The sequence below is a fragment of the Ciona robusta genome, chromosome 1 (assembly GCF_009617815.1).
Source record: "Ciona robusta chromosome 1, ASM961781v2".
Taxonomy (NCBI): domain Eukaryota; kingdom Metazoa; phylum Chordata; class Ascidiacea; order Phlebobranchia; family Cionidae; genus Ciona; species Ciona robusta.
This window is the reverse complement of record NC_143235.1, coordinates 687,147-710,134: the sequence shown is the minus strand read 5'-3', so window position 1 is coordinate 710,134 and position 22,988 is coordinate 687,147. Positions and strand designations below refer to the sequence as shown.

The 22,988-nt window shown below is 37.9% G+C and overlaps 1 protein-coding gene across 3 annotated transcripts; it reads left to right on the top strand.

Moving 5' to 3' along the window:
• The first annotated feature begins 846 nt into the window (after positions 1-846).
• LOC149741098 (kazrin-like) lies at positions 847-22,580 on the top strand. 3 transcript variants are annotated; one of them, XM_089880893.1, is made up of 17 exons: positions 847-990; positions 9,373-9,554; positions 10,215-10,383; positions 10,786-10,920; positions 11,216-11,352; positions 12,362-12,532; positions 13,347-13,449; positions 13,809-14,072; positions 16,399-16,461; positions 17,301-17,403; positions 18,051-18,144; positions 18,870-18,988; positions 19,460-19,694; positions 20,096-20,198; positions 20,814-20,979; positions 21,538-21,649; positions 21,887-22,580. In XM_089880893.1, the coding sequence occupies exons 1-17, from the start codon at positions 924-926 to the stop codon at positions 21,950-21,952; spliced, it is 2,289 nt and encodes a 762-aa protein (XP_089737019.1). In that variant the 5' UTR covers positions 847-923; the 3' UTR covers positions 21,953-22,580. The 3 variants fall into 3 exon arrangements, with proteins under 3 accessions (XP_089737019.1, XP_089737001.1, XP_089737009.1); XM_089880875.1 differs by lacking the exon at positions 847-990 and adding an exon at positions 3,689-4,315; XM_089880883.1 differs by lacking the exons at positions 847-990; positions 16,399-16,461 and adding an exon at positions 3,690-4,315.
• The last annotated feature ends 408 nt before the right edge of the window (positions 22,581-22,988 follow it).

Below are 22,988 nucleotides of genomic sequence, written 5' to 3'. Positions count from 1 at the left end.
AGCATCCAGAGTGTGGGAAAATGAAACATTAGTAAAGCTTCTGATAGCTTTTTACCAAAATTTGGTTCGGTAGGTTTCCTCGTGTGTGCGTATAGTTCATTTATGGCGATTAGTTCCGATTATTTTAATACAACGTTATGTACACGTATGTAAGGTGCATTAAATAGTAATTGCAAAAAGTAAAATATAAAATGCAGGTGAAAAAACGTCGGATCAAAAAGCATTTAAATACACATAGATACCGTATATCAGTGTTTTTATATTCGGTTATTCCCGCGAAATCTCATTCAACAAGATCGAAAACACAAGTGCATTTTCGCATGTGGTGGTATTTGTGTATTTATTAAGAGGTAGTTAACGTCAAAACAGAACTACTCACTGCCCCCGAATAATGAGAACTATTGAGTTAAATAAAATACAGCAACTAAGCGATACAGGAACAGGTAGTCTAACCAATCGAAACGAATTCACTTCCCTAAATCTCTAGTCACGCAAGAAGTTAATGTCGCAATAATTTATTTATATTAAGTTCCGCAAAATAGAAAAGAAAGTTTTAAGACTCGAATTAGAGAATATATAAACCCAAACCTCGTGGTGCCAGTGAAGAATCCTCCAGTACGGGTACGTTGCAGATTAGGCTGGTGGAAAGTGTTAGAGGTTGTTTTTTGGTAGTTAGCAGATAACGTAGAAGAGGATTTTCCACTAGCACAGATTATACATATATGCCGAATAACTAAGAAACAGTGTGGTCTTATAGTACAGACGTACAGTCACTACAATGTACAGGCACATCCAAATTAGGATAAAAATACCCAACTCAAAACCAATACATTTATTTTCATACACAATATAATTTGCTGTTTTAGATCATGTGCTGCTATGGTATTATGTGTTAATGTTTAAGTTAATGTTAAGTTTTTGTGATGAGTAAATTGTTCATGCCCTGCACCAAGAAAAAGATGGATAACAAAACTGACTACCTCTCTACAGGTTAGTAGTTTTTTAATGTAATCGCACGTAATGTAATAATAATAACTTATTTATCTCAACAGTTGTTAAAACACGCTTCTGGTAACTTATTTATTCTCTTGTGGCGGGGCAATGACAGTCATTATAACATGGGTGTTCCGTTTTATACACCTCGTGCCCGCTTTCAAGTTACCACGTATGCAACTTATTTATCCTCACATGGCGGGGTAACGACAGTCGTTATAACACGGGTGTTCAGTTTCATACACCTCGTGCCTGCTCACGATTTACCAAGTATGTAACTTATTTATCCTCGCATGGCGGGCAACAACAGTCGTTATAACACAGGTGTTCAGTTTCATACACCTCATGCCTGCTCACGATTTACCAAGTATGTAACTTATTTATCCTCGCATGGCGGGGCAAAAAAAAGTAATCCAGGCCACAAAGTTTAATCTATGAAACTACCTATGTTTGTTTTAACTTATTTCCGTGCGTTATTTTATTGACCACTAAGCAACTATATATAAATGGGATCCACATTTTGTGATTTTGTTGTCTAAAAGACTGGTAATAACTGCTTAAAAAAAGATTTGAACATAATTTGAGCAATACAGATTGTTCGTGCATTTAAGAAAAATGTTTCAACTTATTATTTGGGTGCATTTAGCATTTGTATTTTGTAGATTTTTTTATTTTAAAACCTAATACATTTAAAACAGGTTGTATACAACGAATTGAGCCATACAGATTGTCTGTACAGTAAAGTTATGACTGACCAAGTAGTTACTATTAATAATAGTATCAATATCAAGCATTAAACTCAGTAAATTTAATGTCTAATATCTTTAAACAGTTTGAATGCAACAGATTGTTTGTACAGTGAATTTATGACCGATCAAGTTTGAAAGTTCTGTGTGTTTACCATAACTAAATATGAATTGATTCTTCAACTGTGTTTACAATGTACACAGTTCAAATATGGTCACTTTGTAACAGATAGGTTGTTGTTCTAGGTTTAAAACTACTTAACCTAATAATGTGTTTCTTAATACTATAGGATATATACATGTAAAATTGTGATCAAATTTGTATTTGATCTGCAGTAAATATTTTTTTCATTGTTTGATTGTTCTTTGCTTATAACCAAATGGTACGAGAAAATAAAAGAAAAAGTTGTCCCATCTTCCCCCACCTAACTTTACATGTAAAATTATCATGAAATTTGTATTTGACAAGCTGTAAAATCTCTCTGTAATGTGTTTTTAAAACTATATGTATATAAAGTAGGGTGGGGGAAGATGGGACACCTTTTCCTCCATTTTCTCGTCCCATTTAATAGTAAACAAAGAAGATTCAAAAAATTCTAAAACCGTATCCTCACGACTCCCATAAACCGTTGTTAATTGTTTGAAACACGATCAGGAATTTCAGGATATTTGGATATAATGTGCTAAAGGTATCCCATCTTCCCCAGCTTTACTATATTCAATTTAGGATAGTTGGCTTGTAGTGTATATGCTCTACTATCATTACTAACACTTGCGATCAAGTTTATTATTTAAAGTTAAGTTCAATACCAAGCACGAACCAAGGGTACAATACGTGGAAGTGTTACGACGCACGGGTTGATTTACGCTGTTCGTCAATGCGATCTGATGCCTCCTACCATTACCAAATATGGTCACCAAAACGCGTTGGTCGCGGCGGCTCTATACACGCGCACAAAACTTTGCCACAAAGTTCCCGTAATGTTTGTAACCTGCAGCCACGGTTCGTGCGCTTTGAAATTCTCCGTTACCGCTTCCTGGTTCCTGTTCCTTAATCCTTAATTCAGAGTCAAAACCGATGACAGCTTTGTTTGCTTTGAATATTAGGCGTTTCCATGTCGTTTCACAATCGATTTATTTACAACAAGTCATCTGTTACCTTCGTGGCTCACAGCGGCTGTAATGATTTTATTCATTACTTTCATATCATATTGCTCGGAACATGAGTATTTATTACTTCAGTTCCAGCCAACGGCGACCAACGCAGCTGCTGGGACGCCATTGCCGTTTAAAGCGCAACACAAGAACAAGCGGTAATTAGCGTTGTTGGCTCGTTACATGTCAAGTATCTCCCCCACTCTGCCCGGCGAAAGTACAGATAACATCGCGTTAAGTTCGTGTGGTTTAGTACCATCACGACACCAGCGTATATAGCTACAGCACACCGCAACTGGATTAGTAAGCGAAGAGAATACGACAGAGCGCTCGATAGTCAAATGAGAAGTACTTATTCCAGATCGCACTCGATCGATAGGATAAGAACAGGACGGATTTTATTAGAGAAGGAAGTATCCGTGTAACGGGTGTTTAGGTTGTATTATTCCACCAGAGTGACGATGTATCAGTTATTACAGTTGTTCATAGTTCCTGCCCCTTTCGCTTTTGTTGTTTATCTACTTCGTTTTACGTGGTGTAGTTTTAGATGTTCAAACTGCGCTGACACTTACGTTTTCAACGAGCGATTATAAGCGACATAAGCAAACAAACCCCGGCGAGTTAATCGCGTCCAATCTGTATCAGCGGCACTGCAGGGCTTCTATTGTAGCATCCTCTGATAGTTTACTAATCACTTTTTTCTCAGTTGGAAGGTGTCAAGCGAGTTTGCGGCTGTTTTCGGCTGTTTTCGGCTAACGGTGGTATATAGTACTAAACAACACGCACCGCACACAGTGTGGGTAATCAATTTCTGGAGAGGTACTGCTTTCTCCACAGGCGGTCTGAACAGATGCTAGTACACAGCACATAAGAGAGTTATTGGACCATGCGAGGCAGAAATATACTCAAATATTTAGACAAGATAGCACCTGATTTTGCCCAGATTAGATGCGATAGTGCCGTCTAAGTCGCCCGAAATAGTTTAACAGTTTCATGCGCTTTTTAAAATTTTCATGCGGTTTCAGAAATGCGTGGACAGTGACACATTGGAGCTGTTTTTGTCCAGGTTATATTTGAAAATGCTCGTATACAGGTATATGTCTTTAGTCCAGAATAGTTTCAAATTTCCATGCGCTTTTACTTTTTATTAGATCCTTTACAAAATACTGTTTAAGTTAGAAAAAGACTGTTCGTTATGAGCCAAGTAGATTGTTTAATGAAGCCATGCCTGGCAAAGAATAAACCTTTAAACCGACTGTCGGAAAAATGCACAAAGAAAGTAAAGTCCGTCACATTTTTTGATAAAGACATCATCTTGCCAAAGTACGATACGTCATGGCCACTCATTAAATCAGAGGACTGCGAAAATACGTCTTCGTTTTCGGCCGCTTTCGAAAACAAGTTTGCATGCATGGAAACAGGTATGTTACTATAGTCGTTTTAAACACGTAATATTAGCTATTCATTAGGTGTATGCGGCTCTGGAAAGAGGCAGATATGTAGCTATTTACTGTTGCTTCAATCACGTAATACAGTAGGGTGGGGGGAGATGGGACACCTTTAGCACATGATATCCAAACATCCTAATCGTGTTTTATATACTTAACATCGGTATATGGGAGTCGTAGGGATAAGGTTTCATAATTCTTTAAATTTTATATGCTTCCCACCAAATTGGACGAGAGAATAGAATGAAAAGGAGTCCCATCTTCCCCCACCCTACTATATTAGCTATTTATTAGGTTTATGCGGCTCTGGAACTGGCCTTTTTAAAACAAGTTCAGCGCTTTGTTCCCAGCGTTGTTCTGGAATCGGTAAATATTGCACAGACGTCTCGTGTTGGAGCTATTGTTCCCGTGTTTATGACGTCACAAAACACACACACCGTCAAAGACAACTGACACTTAAAGTTACCGCTGTTAAAAGCGCTTGAGTTTCGTAGCTGGTGAAGTTAGTCTACTTTTAGTTGCAATTAATTATTATTATGTTTCCCATATACATATATATATATACATATATGTTACCACGCGTAAACCACGTAATTATCAGAAACAGCGGGTTTCGAAAACTATGACGTAATGTTTGCTTAGCGTTTGTCACGTTCGTTGGCGATATTCAAAACCAGTGTTGCCAGGTTATTTTTGCGATGTTTCAAACCTAGTGTTACCCGGTAACTCTCGTTTTCGGATCCCGCGAGGGCATTGTTTTCCAATAACTGTGTGTATGCCGAAATTAAATTGGACAGTAGGCTAAATTGAGGTAATAGTCCAATTCTAGCATAAATCTTAGACTCCACTTATATAAAAACCAAACGTAAAAATTAAGCATTTAAAAACTACAATATATTTTTTTAAATGGTAACATTTTTGCGACTCAGTTTAATTTGTTTACTTGTTTCAAACCAGGCCTTTTCCTGTCGCTTAAAAACTAACGTGTACCACTGGGTTTTCGATTAATGAGTTACTAATAATTGGACGACGCTTAAAACACACGTCCGTATTCTCAAAGGTATTATTAGTTTAACATCGGGTCGCCAAATACAACGGTTCTTGCGCCACACCAGACCGTATCGACGTATCGTGTATATTCGAAACAATTCGACAGATGGGAATGATCGGCAGATTGCTTTTATAGAATATCCCCGCTGTCATTTGCATTCAGTGTAGAACTATAGTCATTTGCTATTCTGTAACGAAATTGCGTCACGGACTTAATTAGATCTTACGGTGGAGCGAAAAGGTTAATATGATTGCTCGTTCTGTCGGAATCTTGGACGTAACGAGCATATTAAAGTGATCATTTTATCTTAATGACTACTTAGCGAGCAAGACAAGCGTACAGGCTACTTCACTGTCTAATTCAGAACTTTCTATTTTTATTATGAATGAAGACATAGCATGTAATAGCTACATCAGTGTTACTTTATCTTGTACAGAGCGCAGTTAAGGCATGACTTGTAAAATTATCTTCAATTACGAGGTTGTTTTAGCCAAGACATGTCAGCTATAGACCCCTAGTTGGCATTTAAGGAATGTTATTCATTATCCAGTCAGAATGGTGTCCCATTACCACCCTAGCGTAGTGAATGCTACCAGCTCTTTTTGAGCCATTAAGTATCGAAACAACGCGTGCGCCTTTCTGTATTCATTGTGTTTCTTAAAATAGACTTGTGTTTTCGGCCCTGGACCAAAGTGCTTGAAATGTAGTGTCATCTTCTGTCGATTTTCTAATCTGGGTCACTCATTCTTTTGTGTTGTAATCTTCCTTTTATTTAAGTTAAACGTAGCGTAGATTTAGTGGTAGCACCATCGGATGTGGTCTCGTTTTTATGCTCCTTGTGCAAAAACAACTTCCCTATAAACTTTAGTTGTTTATTGCAGAATTTAGATATATTAGGGTGGGGAAAGATGGGACACATTTTCTTTCTATTTTCTTGTCCCATTTGGTAGCAAACAAAGAACATTTAAAGAATTATAAAACCGTATCCTCACGATCACCATAGACTGTTGTTAATTGTTTAAAACACGATCCGGATATTTGGTTATTATGTGCTAAATGTGTCTCGCCCCCCACCCTACTATATCAAGTGCCTACCCTATATCCACATATACATCACCATTATTGATCCTGACATTGTGTATTTTAAGACCACTCGATCAACCAAGCGTAAACCCCTTGACGTATGACGTCATATACTAATTAGCCTGCTACGTCATTCGGCGCCGTTGTTGGTCCAAGGTGTTAACCCGGCTTTTCGTGTTATCTCCACGCTGCAACCCAGCTGTGGTGGTATAGGGGCGAATTGAGTTAAGTCTCTTTGTTTTAAAAGTCTAGCAATTATACCTACTGCATGGTCGATTTAGTTAGCCAGAGTAATGGGCCAACTCTGGCTTAAACTATAGGCCAGCTCTAACCGTACCTCGCTGTAGGCTACCACCCATATAGATTATAATAGTTACCAAAGCGAGCAGTAAGACTTCGCCGCAGTTTTAACGTTTTTATCACCGAATATTGGTGAAAGTATATGTTAATTAAGCTCTCCAGTTCTCCGTAAGCAGCGATATTTGATACGCCATTATTCTCTATGCACTTGAACTTTCAGTAGACTGGAAGTGGCGGCGCAGTTTCCGGCTTTCTCAGTTTTGTTTTGTCTCGAATGACTGCTCGCTGGTTGATCCGGAATGCAAATGCGAAATCCGTGGCAGCGCGATAACAGTCCCGTAAGCCGCAACTGTTTTTGTGCGCGTTTGGTAAGGTAATTTGGGTAAAGACTTCGTAAACGAATCGCGCCCGGTCTGCTGACCTGGGGAAAGAACGGAATGCCAGCGACGTCACATCACCTTTGTTGCCATCCCGCCGCGCGATAGGCGATACTCATCGGAAATGAGCACCAAGTGTAAAAGAATGGTGGGGCTATCTCGGCGGGTAACGCGGTTTCACGCCTCCGTGCAACTTGTTGCGCGTTTACAATGGGAAACGACAAACGACACAACAGTTTGGCAGACGAGCAACAGTCACGGTAAAAACAAGCAGCAAAATACAGCAGAAACTGCAGAAGCGTTAGGCAGCATTAGGCAGCATCCTATGAAAAGGTTTAGTCTTATCATTTGGACTCTAGCTAGTAAGACGACCGAACAAATGAAGTTCGATTGTTTGAGCTTACCATGTCAAACAACATTTGGCAGTTACGAAATGATGATGTAGTACAATCATATTATTTCGCTTAGCAACGATTCGCCATAAACTATAGGAGAAAGGTGTTGTTCATATATTATTAACAAGCGATCGTAAATAGGTGAAACGTAACCAACTGTCCGGTCATTTACGTTCATGCGATTTTAATACGGCTTTAGGCAGATCTGAGTTACACGTCACATACTTCGGGTCAGTAACGATTATAGTGAAAGAGATTGGACAGTGGTTTATTACAGCTGTATAGAACATAGCTTATTCAAGTATATGTGTTAAAATGTACAGGGTAGATTGGATTTCTTCGCGGTGGTAACGATTCTGAATGAATGAATGTAACTTGCTTTATTCTCGCATGGTTGTACTAGCCAATCAAGCATGTATGTTAAAATGTACAGTAGAGCAGATTACCGAGGATTTTGAACGTTTTAAAGTTTTCGAATAAATGTAACTTATTTAACCTAGAACGGCAGGGCAACAACAGTCGTTATAACACCGGTGTTCTGTTTCATACACTTCGTTTCCTCTTACGAGTTACCACGTATGTAACTTATTTATCCTCGCATGGCACGGCAACAACAGCCGTTATAACACGGGTGTTCAGTTTCATACACTTACTCGCACATATGTAGAGTCGTTAACCTCATATTTGTACCGACGGTTCGTGTGTTTTCAATAAACAACAGCCCGTTATCGTAAAGCAGAGGTAGCTCATACACTGTTTAAAAAGCACTTGAGCTGATGTTGACATTCTTAGTAGGTTTCGGTTGGCGAACTTTACCCGTTCTCATTGTAAAACGAGATAGCAGCAAGTTTGTACAGTAAACGACGCTCCAGTACTTTGGCCAAGCGCTAGCTCTATCACTTGGCTGTTATGTAAGCAAGTCTTAGCGTTAGAAGTGGTATTGAGAGCGTTTCTATGCCGTGTTTTCCTAAACAATTGGCAACCGCGCCAATAATCACCTAGTTTGGCCGGATGGCGTGATTTAATTAACGACACGTCTTGAGGTGTTCGGTTTCGCCACCGATGTTTCAGACAACGCTAAGAATTTAAGTAACTCATTTTTTTAGGTATCGGGTTCCGTCTGAACTGAAATAATTCATAACGGGCGACAAATGTTTTTAATTGTTCGTGTCTCGCTGAGTTTTTGTAGTGAAGCGAATAAAAGCTAGCAGGGTAAGTCTGTACAACAGACAGGGCCCTTCAGAGTCGTGGTGTAGTCGGGCAAAGCACTCGAGTTCGCAATATGCTCTGTTTATTTTCCCAAGAGATTAGTCCTACGTGTTCAACTACACCTATTACAGGATGTATTATAATCCGAATGTAATCCGCCGCGTGTGTATTCATACAGTAACCGACTTCTTTCAACTCGTTCCAAGCCGTATCATTGTGATAGAACGCCCATTCTTAAACCGACTGTTATTATAGAGTCAGTTCGACAATCGTATTGTTAAGACCCACTGTAGGTTATTATAGTACCGTGCTAGCCCTGTTAATTGCCTTACGGCAATGAATTATTAATTGAAAGTACAATTTTACTGTGCGTTTCAATAATATATTGGTTACTACGTAATTATAGTTGTATGTACGTTACTATATCGGTTGTATGTATCTATTGTTGCGGACAAACTGAAATAACCTTTGTGATTTTTGTCTCGCCTATGTTATAACTAGCGTCTGTACACGTTTCACCTTTGTAGCGCGAAAATTGTGTATGCCGCTTGTGTTTCGTTACCTGATGCGTCTCCGCGTCCTATTATGTTTTAACCAATTTGTTATTCTTTACAGCGTTACAATCCTTAGACTCGTTAAACGAGCAGATACTGCAGTTCATTTTCGCCACTTCTTTGAGCAACGGAACACCTGACGTCACCGGCGACACTTTTCGCACCGAAGGCTTGTTGCCCCAGCAACGTGACGCGCTACATGCTTCGTTAACTTTGATGCGTGGATTGCTTATGGACGCGCAGGTGCTTATAAGAATACAGACCCTTGAGTACCTCTCTGTAGCTTTGCCCTAATTAGTCCTAATTAGGACTCACTTATGCTCTGTGTACGTTGCCAGCCAACTGAAATAGATAAACATTCTACGTTTTATGGTTGATGTTCTATAGGGCGCAGTCGGCGCACCATGGGACCCGGGATTCAGGCCAGAGTTGGCCCATAACCCCAACATTGTATACGCACATTCTATTCTATATGGGCGAGGTCCTACAGTGAAGCATGCCATGGGACATGGGATTCAGGCCAGAGTTGGCCCATTACCCCAACACTGTATATGCACATTCTATTTTATATGGGTGAGGTCCTACAGTGAGGCACGCCATGGGACCTAGAATTTAGGCCAGAGTTGGCCCATTACCCCAACATTGTATATGCACATTCTATTTTATATGGGTGAGGTCCTACAGTGAGACACGCCATTGGGCCTGGGATTTAGGCCAGAGTTGGCCCATTACCCCAACATTGTATATGCACATTCTATTTTATATGGGTGAGGTCCTACAGTAAGTCACGCCATTGGACCTGGGATTTAGGCCAGAGTTGGCCCATTACCCCAACATTGTATATGCACATTCTATTCTATATGGGTGAGGTCCTATGCTAACTTAGTTTTCATCTGCCAACAGGCAAAGTTTAAGAAGATGGTAGATAACAACAGGCGGCTTGCAAACCACATAGACGGCACAATACAATCAGCAAACCAAGAAGTGAACACCTTGAGAGTCGAACTAAACGTCACAAACCAGAAACTACTTGAGTTATCAATGATGAAGGAAGTTTGTTCACACTGCCAAGGTGGGTGGCCGGTTGTAACCGGATTAAACCGGAATTGACCGGATTCGTATTTTCTGCATAGGATCACGGCCTACTAGAGGTACTAGATATATCTCAAGTAGGCCGTGATGGGATGGAATGAATGAATGTGACTTACTTTATCCTCGCGTGTTGGGGCAACGGCAGTCGTTATAACAGGCGTGTTCTGGGGTTCATGACTTTGATTATTTGAACTAATTGCCGTTAAGTGTCTTGTCCAAGAACACATACGCCCACAATGGTAGCAGTGTCAAGCCTTGAACCCAATACCTTTGGTTTGTAGGCAGGTGTGATAACCGTTTGCCACAGCGCTGGACAGGAAAAGCTTATAATGATTAAACTGGATTCGATCTGTTTTGTTAACACGAACCCGTTTGACCACAGACACGATGCAACTCAACAAAGTGGTTGAGGAAAATAAGTCGCTGAACGGAAGCAACCGACAGCTGCAAAAAGAAATCGAAAACTTAAAACAACAAGTTACAAACAGCGAGAACCGCAACAAAGAATCAATGCTAGGTAATTATTGTTAGTTGAAATAAATAGTTTAGTTCTATAAAAAATGAAATGAGGTTTTCAAATTGATCAAATGTTTGTTTTTTTTAAAGCAATAAAAAACAAATAAATGTTGAAGACTATTTGTAAAAAAAACTATTAAAAGACTATTAAAAAAAAAATAAATAAAAAAAAAAATTAATAAATAAATAAAAAAAAAATAAAAAAAAAATAAATAAAAAAAAAAAAAAAAAATGTCATAAAAATGTCTTAAAAGAAAATTAAGGTAAAAAAATTAATTTTAAAAAATCCTCGCTAGCTCTTACATCCGACCGTAAGAGATTGAAACAAGAGAAGACGGAACTTCTTAACCAGATCCAGGAGATGCAGAACACCATTGATGATAAAGAAGAACAACTTCGAGACTTTATCAGGGAATTTGAACTTCAAATTAAGGTAGGATAAAACAATTTGTTCTTTTTATTTTTTACTTTTTTTCTTGTTTTAAAAAAAAATTTTTTTTTGTTGAGAAACTTAACAGTTATGCGTGTGTTTTTATAAAAAAATTGTGCATGTGTTGTACTTTTTACCTTTAATTTTTTTATTTTTTATGATTTTTAATATGACTTTTGGCTTGGCTATGATAAAATTTGTTAATTGGTTTCTAAATGTTTCCTAAAACTGTAAATAAGCACTAATAACCATTTTGCAAAATTCTGTCAAAATCAATTAAGAAATAATGTAGTTACATAAGCCTTTATTAGATGAATAAATCGTTGAATATCGACATTCCCTTCATTATTACGTCATAATTCTGTTCTAATGATTTATTTGTGGTTATTAGTTTGACGTCATAACCATCGATTTTTTTATTGGAAATTTAAGCAGCAGAAATTATGAGGTTTACGTCATGCTTGTACTTTTTCTCTGCACGGGTGTTAAATATCGAACACAGAGTTTAAGTTAATATATTTTTGACATTATGCAACTCTTTAATGCATATAGTAGGGTGGGGAAGATGGGTCACCTTTTTCTTCTTTTTTCCGTCTAATTTGAAAGTAAACAAAGAACATTCAAAGAATTATAAAACCGTATCCTCACGACTCCCATATGGTTCGTTGTTGATTGTTTAAATTACGATCAAGATATTTAAATATTATGTGCTAAAGGTGTCCCAACTTCCCCCATCCTACTACACACCATAAATATTATATAGAGCTGGCGAGCAGTAGCGTATAATGTCAAAAACACAAAAAACACATTTTTTTAAAACGGAAGTTATATACGTTCGAAGCCTGGCCATATATAGCCTGTTTTAACAACAGTTGTTTTGCTGTTGATTCCCTTCACTTTGTTCTTTAAATAACATGATCCTCGCTATCTTTTTTAAAGAGATAAGTAAAAATTTCGTTTCATTCCCGCCTACGTCACTTGCTCCTTTTCACTTTTCTCTCACTCCTCCCAGGAGAACGAGGAGATAATGAGAGAATCCGACGACCAGAGAAACCGACTCACACGTGAACGAAATGATCTTTCACGTCGACTCCAGGACCAAGTGGAAATCGTGACGTCACTGCGAGGAGAGGTAGTGGGAAACGAGAAGAGACTTCGTGAGATGGAAGCCGAAGTGTTAATTGTGAGTGATCTATTTTGTAACTTTAACATATGAAATATAATACTGTGGGGTAAGACGGGTTACAGGTATCCTCATGCAGTTAGTTTAATATTTTTGATCATTTTTGTCGGTTACGTATTTCCTAGATCCTGTATTTTTAAATGTTGTTACAAACTAGTAGATACCTTGACGTCCGTTAACTGCACACAAACCAAATATGGCTCTAACATAACATACGATTGTGGGTGTTTCATATTTCGTTCTGTTTAAAGCAGCGATCAGTTTTAGATCAATGTACCCATTAAGTCTTATCAGTTGTGGTTATTGTGATAACGACGTTCTCACGCTTCTACGCTTTGTTTTTTCGTGACGTAAACTTTGCTTGTTACATGCCTTTAGCGTATTGCCTAAACGTATTAAGGTGTTTTTGTATTCTATATATAGTAAGGCGGGGAAAGATGAGACACCTTTTTATTCTATTTACTCATCCCATTTGGTAGAAAACAAAGAACATTCAATGAATTATAAAACCGTATCCTCACGACTCCCATAGACCGTTGTTAATTGTTTAAAACACGATCAGGATATTCGAATATTATGTGCTAAAGGTGTCCCATCTTCCCCACCCTACTATATTATGTACGATGCTATTCTATATTGGCGAGGTTTTACTGCGTGGCACGTAATGACACCTTTGATTTTTAGTCCAGAGTTGGCCCATACCATTCTATAAAGTTAAAATAAACCAAATGGCGAAGAAAATGCCAGTACGTTTAACTATCTATAAATTTATGATATATGGCGTGTGGATTTAACAAAACACCTTTTATTTCAGCTCCGAACAGCCAGCTCTCAACTCCAAGGCTCGAAACGAAGGTCGTTCCATATTTCGGTTGAAGAAAGTTACGCAACTCATAATAAGACACTCAATATATCAGGTATGGTGCTATATATGTCTTATGTATATATTGTATTGCTGTCGTGTTTGGTGGGGTAAGATGGGATACGGTTGGCAAATATTTTCCCATATTTCCCTCGTGTTTAAGAATTAACAACGCGAGTCGTGCTGAGGATACGGTTATGCATTTCTGTAAATATTCGCTATTTACCACAAAATGGGACGATAAAGGAGAATGTAAACATGGACCAGATTGCCCCAGCCTATACTTTATAATCATTTTTTATACTTTACGAAAACAAGTACTGTGATTTTTTCCTTTTTAAAATATTTTATGAAATACTGTTTTTGCGGGGGAAAAAATAGGAAGATTTTAAGAGATCCTTTTCTATTTTCCAGGAGGAACGGAGCCGAACTCTGCTTCCCAGCTCCAAGATCCTCTTTTGATCCCTGCATCTTCTCCCACCTCTCCCCGCCACTACCTCCAGGGGCAAGGGTCCGGAGGAAACTCCTCTTCAAGTGAGGACGTCCACGCTGATGTGGTAAACGGAGGGTCCCTTGGACATTCATACACCAGACGAACCAAAATCGTGCAGAATATTTCCGGGTCTCTTTCCCGCGCTTTCCGCCGTGGGAAAAACAGAAAGAGTCTCGACATAGCGAGTAAGTTCCATCAATTTTTTCGCCGTTAATTGACTGAGACCGGAGTTTTTTAGGTGTTCCCTTTTTTTGTACTACAGTTGGCTTTTGGGGTTTTAATTTTTGAAAACAGTATTTTCGTATATATTATTTGCGGGACACTTATAGTGTTTCCGGATTGGTTTTCGAGATGCAGTGTTTCCCTGTTTATTTTTTTTTATTTACTTTTAAAAGTAATGACTTCAGAAATTCGTTCCCAATAATTCAGCGGTCAGCACTATTACACGGTGTCGCGCAAATTTTAAACTAAATATTCAAATCCGGCAAAAATACAGCGTAAAAAATTTAGTAAGTTTCGTAAATTTTTTTGCCGTTAATTGCCTGAGATGTATACGCAGTGTTTCAAGGTGTTTTTGGAGTACACGGAATTGTCAGCCATACAAAAAAATAATCACTCATAAAGTTACACACGTGGTAACTCGTTAGCGGGCACGAGGTGTATGAAACAGAACACCCGTGTTATAACGACTGTCGTTGCCCCGCCATGTGAGGATAAACAAATTTACATACTGGTAACTTGTAAGCTGGCACGAGGTGTATGAAACAGAATACCAGTGTTATAACGAATGTTGTTGCCCCGCCATGTGAGGATAAACAAATTTACATACTGGTAACTTGTAAGCTGACACGAGGTGTATGAAACAGAACACCAGTGTTATAACGACTGTCGTTGCCCCGCCATGCGAGGATAAACAAGTTACATACGTGGTAACTTGTAAGCTGACACGAGGTGTATGAAACAGAACACCCGTGTTATAACGACTGTCATTTCCCCGCCATGTGAAGATAAATTAGTTACATACATTCATTCAAGTTAGCGATTTTGAACTAACATAAAATGCATAACTTGTGCATATGTTGCAAACACTATGGTGGTTTATACATAGAAGTAGATAAGTATAATTACAACACTCCATATTGCGATCTTAATTTATGGGAATAATCTCAATATCTTGACTTAAACTGCGAAACTTTTTGACCAGCATAAAACTTCCCGACCGTATTCTGAAAACTTTAAAGTGTTTTAACATTATTTTCAAGTTTAAACTTCTAGCGTTTTAATTCCCACCCGCGCACGCACGCACACACGACTGTGACTCATTGTCGTAATTGCTTTACTTCTGCAACACGCAACTATGACCGACGGAGCGCATGCGGTCTTTATAATCCTAGTTTTCCCGTGAGAATACCAACCGCGTCTAAAGACACAATATGTGACGTCATGACCCTCGCATAGCGCTGTTGTAACGACTGAATTTGGAATTGTATCTTTACAAATGATCTCACTTAAGACCCACAATAAAATATATAGTAGGGTGGGAAAGATGGGACACATTTTCATTCTAATTTCTCGTCCCATTTGCTAGTAAACAAAGAAAATTCATAGAATTATAAATTCGTATCCTCACGACTCCCATGCACCGTTGTTAAGTATTTAAAACACGATTGGATATTTGGATATTATGTGTTAAAGGTGTCCCATCTCCCCCCACCCTACTATACCACATTACGAATTTTAAATGTTTTTTCTTACAGCGTATTTGGATTAGTTTGTTACATGTGCTTAGTGATTCTCTAAAACTGTTTACGGTTCAACGTATTTTGAATAGTTTTCTTGACTTGTTTTACTTAGCATTACAGTTAAAAGTAAGAATACTTCATTAATAAAACCACTTCAATTCATTTAAACAAAATCTTCCATAAAACAGTGAAAAAATAGCAAGAAACTAAATTTTAAAAAATGGGATTTTTCTCTAAAATCTCGTGTGTGAATTAAATTGTATCGCTGTATTTTCAAGTACCAGCACTAGAAGCGTAGTTACATAGGCGCCTATATTAATTATGGGTCTATCAATGCGTGGCTATGTGGTTATTTGTTACTTATATACGTGGTGAGAATGGTTCGTACAGGAATAGTAAACGAAACTTGTAATTACACCAATTGCTTCTGGATGTTTAATAGTCCTATACACGAGAACAATGTTTCACAGTGTATTTTTCACAACCTATACGAATATATCGCCCGCTTTCAAAAGCGATGTTTAATTGTAGCCTGAAAAAAAAACGAGAGAAAAACTTTAGCACAAACAAACTCAAATTCTATGCTAAAAAAATTGCACTTAGAACTTTTTTAAAATAGTTCCAACTTTTCATGTTTTTTTTTTCTTTGTCTGAATTTTATCCCGAGTTTTTTTACTTCTAACTTGCCAACGTTTTATTCCCATCTTGCCCCTATTTTGACATTCCCATCTTACCCCACCAAACACTAACATGCTTGCTCCACCACCAGGGCCGCTTACCAGTCGTACTTTCCCAAGAAATGCTTCTTTTTCCGTCAGTTCTCTTTGTTCAGGTTTGTCTGGCTTGCCGTGGCGTAATAATTGCACTTTTTGCATTTTCCATGAAAGCCCAAAACGCCAGTAAACACCGGAAAAAAATATTAGAAAAACACGACAAACTAAATTTTGTTTTTCGTTCCTTTTTTACCCGACTTCACTGGCGTTGATGCGTTTTGGGGCTCTCGCGTGACGTTGCCACTACGTCATAATTATCACTTTTACGTATGCATGACGTCACTGGATGTTGTTTGTGTATGCACCATCGTAGTTGTTGTCACGTGATAGTTTCATCCAATCAGAATCGTTTAAAGTTTCGTGTTTACTTTTAACACGTTTGTGTTTTGTTGTAATTGAAATTATTAATTCAAGCGAATTAATTGTTTATTTAAAGTTTGCTGTGGTAGTCATATTAGTTTTGTTTATTCTACTACCTCAATATCTACAGCACGTAACCTAATTTTAAGTTTTCTATCTTTAAATTTAAGTTATCTATTTTAAGTTTTACTTTTCCTTAATATTATCGACGCCAAAAAACTTTTCTTAATTAAATGTAAAAAATTACATTTAAAATTGAATCTTTCTATTTGTTGTAATGTGCTGTATTGAAAAAACAAATTTTAAAACTGTTCTTGTACCAAATATAAACATTTTCCAATTAAATGCATTAAGTTAATCTAAACAGTTCTAACGTCCTATTTACCATTTATATCATTCGATTGTTGTATGTGCTGTCTTGGCAAAAACAGGTCAAATTTTTATATTGTCAAAACAGTTATTTTGCAGTCACTTATACCAGTAAATAAAAACGTTTAAATTTTATTTTTTTAAATTATTAAAAAAATAATTTTTCCAGACGCGGACGTTTTTCTCACCTCTAGCCAATCAAATCTCTTCGAACGCTCCGAGGAGGAAAAGAAAGAAACCCTGACGACCAATCAAAATCTTCCAATGCACAAGTGAGTTTCGTCACAATTTTGCCAAAAAAAGTTGTTTTTTTTAATTGTGCAAAAAATACCGTTTACCACTAGTTCAACCGCATCGGGCATACACGTATGGTAGGGTGGGGAAAGTTGGAACACCTTTAGCACATAATATCCAAAGATCGTGATTAACAACGGTCTATGGGAGTCGTGCGGATACGGTTTTATAATTCTTGCTGGCTCTGTTTACAACCAAATGAGACGAGTAATTGAAACGAAAATATTTTTTTCGCCCCATTTCCGCATTGTCTCGTTCTCCACATCCTTTCCTGTGGTCCTATAGACCATTCCGTGACGTATGGTTTAAATAAAAATGTCGAAATAAAAATCCTATTTATCCCAGTATGTAGAGTACTGTGGGGGAAGATGGGACATATTTAGCACATAATATCCAAATATCATGATCGTGTTTTAAACAGTTAACAACGGTCTATGGGAGTCGCGAAGATATGGTTTTATAATTCTTTGAATGTTCTTTGTTTAACACCAAATGGGACGAGAAATTAGAACAAAAAGGTGTCCCATCTTCCCCCACCCTACTATATATCAGCTTTTAACCACACGTAGCCCGACCGCGAGCATGAGTTATAACACAAGTGTCGTAATAAAAACTATTTTTCCAGATGGCGAGCAGATGCGGTTCTCGTGTGGTTGGAACTTGTGTTGCATATGGGCCAGTACAGTAAAGAATGTGCGGAAAATATCAAAAGTGGAAAAGTATGGCCTGTTTATGTTAAGGCGTTTATAAAACATTGTGCTAATGTAATTTTTGTTGCATTCTAAAGCTTTTTATATAAACTGTATTTTTTGTATAGTAGGGTGGGACAAGATGGGACACTTTTAGCACATAATATCCAAATATCCTGATCGTGTTTTAAACAATTAACAACGGTCTATGGGAGTCGTGAGGATACGGTTTTATAATTCTTTAAATGTTCTTTGTTTACTACCAAATGTTGTATCTAAATTTTAATAATTATATAAAATGTGATTGGTTTTGCAATATTTGTTGCATTTTGTATAAGTTTTGTATAAGTGACAGAGAGTCCTATTTATCTTATGGTTTAAATAAACGATTGTGTAATATTGTAATTTGTTTAACGTTTATGCATAAGAATTAAACGTTTTTTATCTATTTTTTTATAAAACATAAAACTACCAAATGGAACAGAAAAAATGCAAACCTGTCCTTGCTTATTTCACCTTACTGCATGTGCCCTGTGCCCCACGTTATGCGACTCGAACAAAATAACAAACATATTTTCAATGCAAAAATTACCTCCATTCTAAAACTCGTATCCATCTACGTTGGTGTTATTGTTAAAGATAAAGAATAAAAACACGGACTCCACCCTTTAATATTATATATATATAGTACACTGTGCTACAAAATCTCATTCCAAAAACCGCTGTGCCCCATTCTAATCCTCATATCCACGTAGGTGTTGCTGGGGTTATCCGAGTCAGAGTTGGACAAGTGTCTTAACATAGACAACGTGTTGCATCGTCGCAAACTATGGTTGGCAATCGAAGAATTTCGTAACCCAGCTGTTACAGTGGCGTGAGTACATGTGTTGTGTATACAGTGGGTCTTGCTGTACTTTTGTTGGTACCTCATTTTTAATTTTACAATAAGCTATTTTTTTAATTTTCCTACAACTAATTTTTTTACCAAAATCCGTCTCAAATAAGATGTTAAAACTTGTTTATATATAAATTAATAAAATATAAATATCTATTTATTTTTCAACTCAACCATAAAATACTATATATGAGTACCTTGTACCTATATGTCCTGTATATAGTTGGATGGGGTAAGACGGGACACCTTTAGCACATAATATTCAAATATCCTGATCATGTTTTAATAAACAATTAACAACGGTATATGGGAGTCGTGAGAATACGGTTTTCTTTGTTTATTACCAACTGGGACGAGAAATTAGAATAAAAAGGTGCCCCATCTTCCCCCACCCCTACCACACATTGCTATGCTACGTATTGTTTATACTTATTGTGACGTCATAATCAGGAACATGTCAGCCGCGGGACAGCTCGATCACTGGTGGGTATGCGAACAGTGGTTACGTGACGTAGGTCTGACGCAATACGCGTCACGCTTCCGTGAACACTTGATTGACGGCCGTACTTTGCACTCGCTTTCACGTAAGGATCTCGAGCGCCATCTAGGGATGGAGAAAAAGTCCCACCAAGAAAGCGCGATGCGGGGAATTGAACTGCTGCGCATGTTAGCGTTTAACACGCAGGTATGAATGGATAAATGAATGTAACTTATCTATTCTCGTGTGGCCGGCAACGACGGTCGTTATAACACGGGTGTTCTGTTTCATACACCTCATGCCAGCTTACAAGTTACCACGTGTGTAACTTATTTATCCTCGCATGGCGGGGCAACGACAGTCATTATAACGCGGGTGTTCTGTTTCATACGCCTCATGCCTGTTTACAAGTTACCACGTATGTAACTTATTTATCCTCGCATGGCGGGGCAACGACAGTCGTTATAACACAGGTGATCTGTTCCATACACCTCGTTTTCTTGCACATTTAGGCCAGGATTGGCTCGCTACCCAGTGGCCCGTAATAGGTTGTTCGATTTGTCATTTATTCAATTATTTGATTTTTTACTTATCTTGTTTTATTGCAGCGATTAGACGAACGAAGGCAGATGTGTCAAACACGTGACACCGACGTACTGGTGTGGAACAACGCTAGGTTAATACAGTGGGCTAAGTCGGTGGATCTGAAAGGTAATTTAACTCTTATTTATAATGCTGCTCAAGCCCTAGTAAAGTTATATCTCTTGCAGGCTGTGTGCTGCTGCCTTTGTAGGCGTATGTGTATAAACTCTTCTCAGCCACTATTTAAAAATATGAATAAATGTAACTCGTGTATCTTTTGCGTGGCGGGGAAACGACATTCGTTAACGTGTTCTGTTTCATACACCTTGTACTAGGTTACGAGTTACCACGTATGTAACTTATTTATCCTCGCATGGCGGGGCAACGACAGTCATTATAACACGGATGTTCTGTTTCATACACCTCGTGTCCGATTACGAGTTACCACGTATGTAAGTTATTTATCCTCGCATGGCGGGGCAACGACAGTCATTATAACACGGGTGTTCTGTTTCATACACCTCGTGCCCGATTACGAGTTACCACATTCGCTAAGTGTGTGGCTATAACTGTTTCTTGTAATTTTTTTTATTTTTTTCGTAATGCAATTTAGACGAGCAATTGCCGTTAAGTGTGCTGCCCAAGGACACCTACGTCCACAGTAGTAGCAGCGACCAGCATTTTATCTAACTGGCTAACCACTGTGCCGAACTACAGTTCTAACTTAGCTTTACATTCCTTTAGAATATTCGGGCAGTCTTAGGGACTCCGGTGTCCACGGTGCACTGTTGGTTCTAGACCCCACGTTCACCTCGGATGACATGGCGAACGCACTCGGTATACCAGTCAACAAAGCTACAGTTCGACGTCATTTAGCTTCAGAATTTGAAGCGCTAGTAAAGCCCGCTAGGTAGGTGTTGCATTTTTTAATTTTTCTAAATCCGGCCGACATTTCGTGCACGACTGAACAAAATGTGGGGTGGGGGAAGATGGGACGCCTTTTTATTCTATTTTCTCGTCCCATTTGGTTGTAAACAAAAAACATTTAAAGAATTATAAAACCGTATCCTCACGACTCTTATAGACCGTTGTTAATTGTTTAAAACGCGATCAGTATATTAATTATTAAGTGGTAAAGATGTCCTATCTTCCCCCACCGTATTATACGTAATATATTACTGTGGGGTAAGATGGGACACTATAAGTACATAATATCCCATGTTTCGTAATCGTGTTTAAACAATTAACAACGATCTTTTAGAGTCGTGAGGATGCAGTTATATCATTTTGTAAATATTCTTTGTTTACTACCAAATGTTACTATGAGGAGATTGAAACATATTTTGATTCATAACAAGTTTTTAATTTGTTTGCGTTAAAAATATTAATAAAAATGTTATTAAAACTTTAACGTATAATAATAAATAAATAAATGAATGACGTATTAATTTTAACCCAATTCCTACAGAGACAGTCTCGCTGACGAAATACCTTACGTCACTGATGACGTTGCGAAAAAGATGACGTCACTTGGGCCTAGTTTCGTCCGCACAGCAAACCGCAGTCGTAAAAGCCTAAGGGTAAGTACAATTGTTTTCCTAAAAACTAGGAAAACTTTTTTCTCTAACAAAGTCTTAAAAATATACATTTTTTTGCTCTGATACAGTTTTTTTGTTGCTTGTATGCAACTTTTTGATTTAATACAATCTTCAAACTAAACTTTTTTTCTGGCTTTTATTCCTTTCTTTTTTGTTAAATTAATTTTTTTGCTTTAATGCAGCATTTATAAAAAAATTAACGTTTTTACTTGAACGCAGTCTTCCATCAGTCGAAGCCTCGGTCGCCAAGCGTCACGTGACACCCAGTTTTACCTGGGCAAGTGACCAATCAAAGGGTTGGCTTATATAAGCACCTCCTGTTCTAGCTTTTCTTTGTTTCCTATTGGTTGATTCAAATAGTTTCGTTTCATACTCTTCCATTGTAACTTTCCTGCTGTTATGACGTCATAAATACCAATTATGACACGCTCACTGTGAGGGTTTACCTTTACACCCTTAGCACCCTATTATTTTTCATAATTTGGCGCCTATAATCCCCAAAAACCAGGCGCTCCAATTTCCAATGCTTAATGCTTTTAAAAAAAACACTATTATTTCGGCTGAAAAAGTCATTTAAAGGCCATACGAGCTCATTTCCTTTCTTTGTACTGCCACACACATGCGTACGAAGTTTTTCATTGCAACGGCTAAACAAAACACCATTATATTTCGGCTGAAAAGCAAGACAAGTCATACAAAGGCCATGGGAGCCATTTCCTTACTTTGTACTGCCATAGTATCCATGTATGGATACTTACTGCGTGTTTGAAACTTATTTGTACGCGGTCTCCTCTCCAATGCTTACCTGCGTAGAAAGCTGCGATTATTGCTGCATTATGACGTCACTGTGCATATCAATTAATACTTCCTGCGTGGATAATTAAAAGTAAAAATTGTGATTTGATTGCAAAAACGGAATCTTTTTTTGCGATGACGTCAGCGCTTAGTATTTTCTGTACTATTACTTTTACCGAAATACTAAGTAATGTAGTAGAGTGGGGGAAGATGGGACACATTTTCTTTCATTTTTTCCCATCTTTTCTCACCCTACTGTATATAGTATAGTATAGAGAAGTGGTTCCCAGACTATGGTACGCGAAGGTGTTCCAGGTGGTACGCAAGCAACCTATTAACTCTCACCAAACGATCGCAACCAATTTTTAGTGATTGTTGTCGGCATTATTTTAATTCACGTCAATTACGTAGGCTTACAGAGGGTAAAATTTCATGTTATAATGTATACTGAATTCGAATTCCTTGGTGTATAGAGGCATTGGATTGTAAAACAGGGTTTCGTTGTGACGAAATACAACGTCATTGA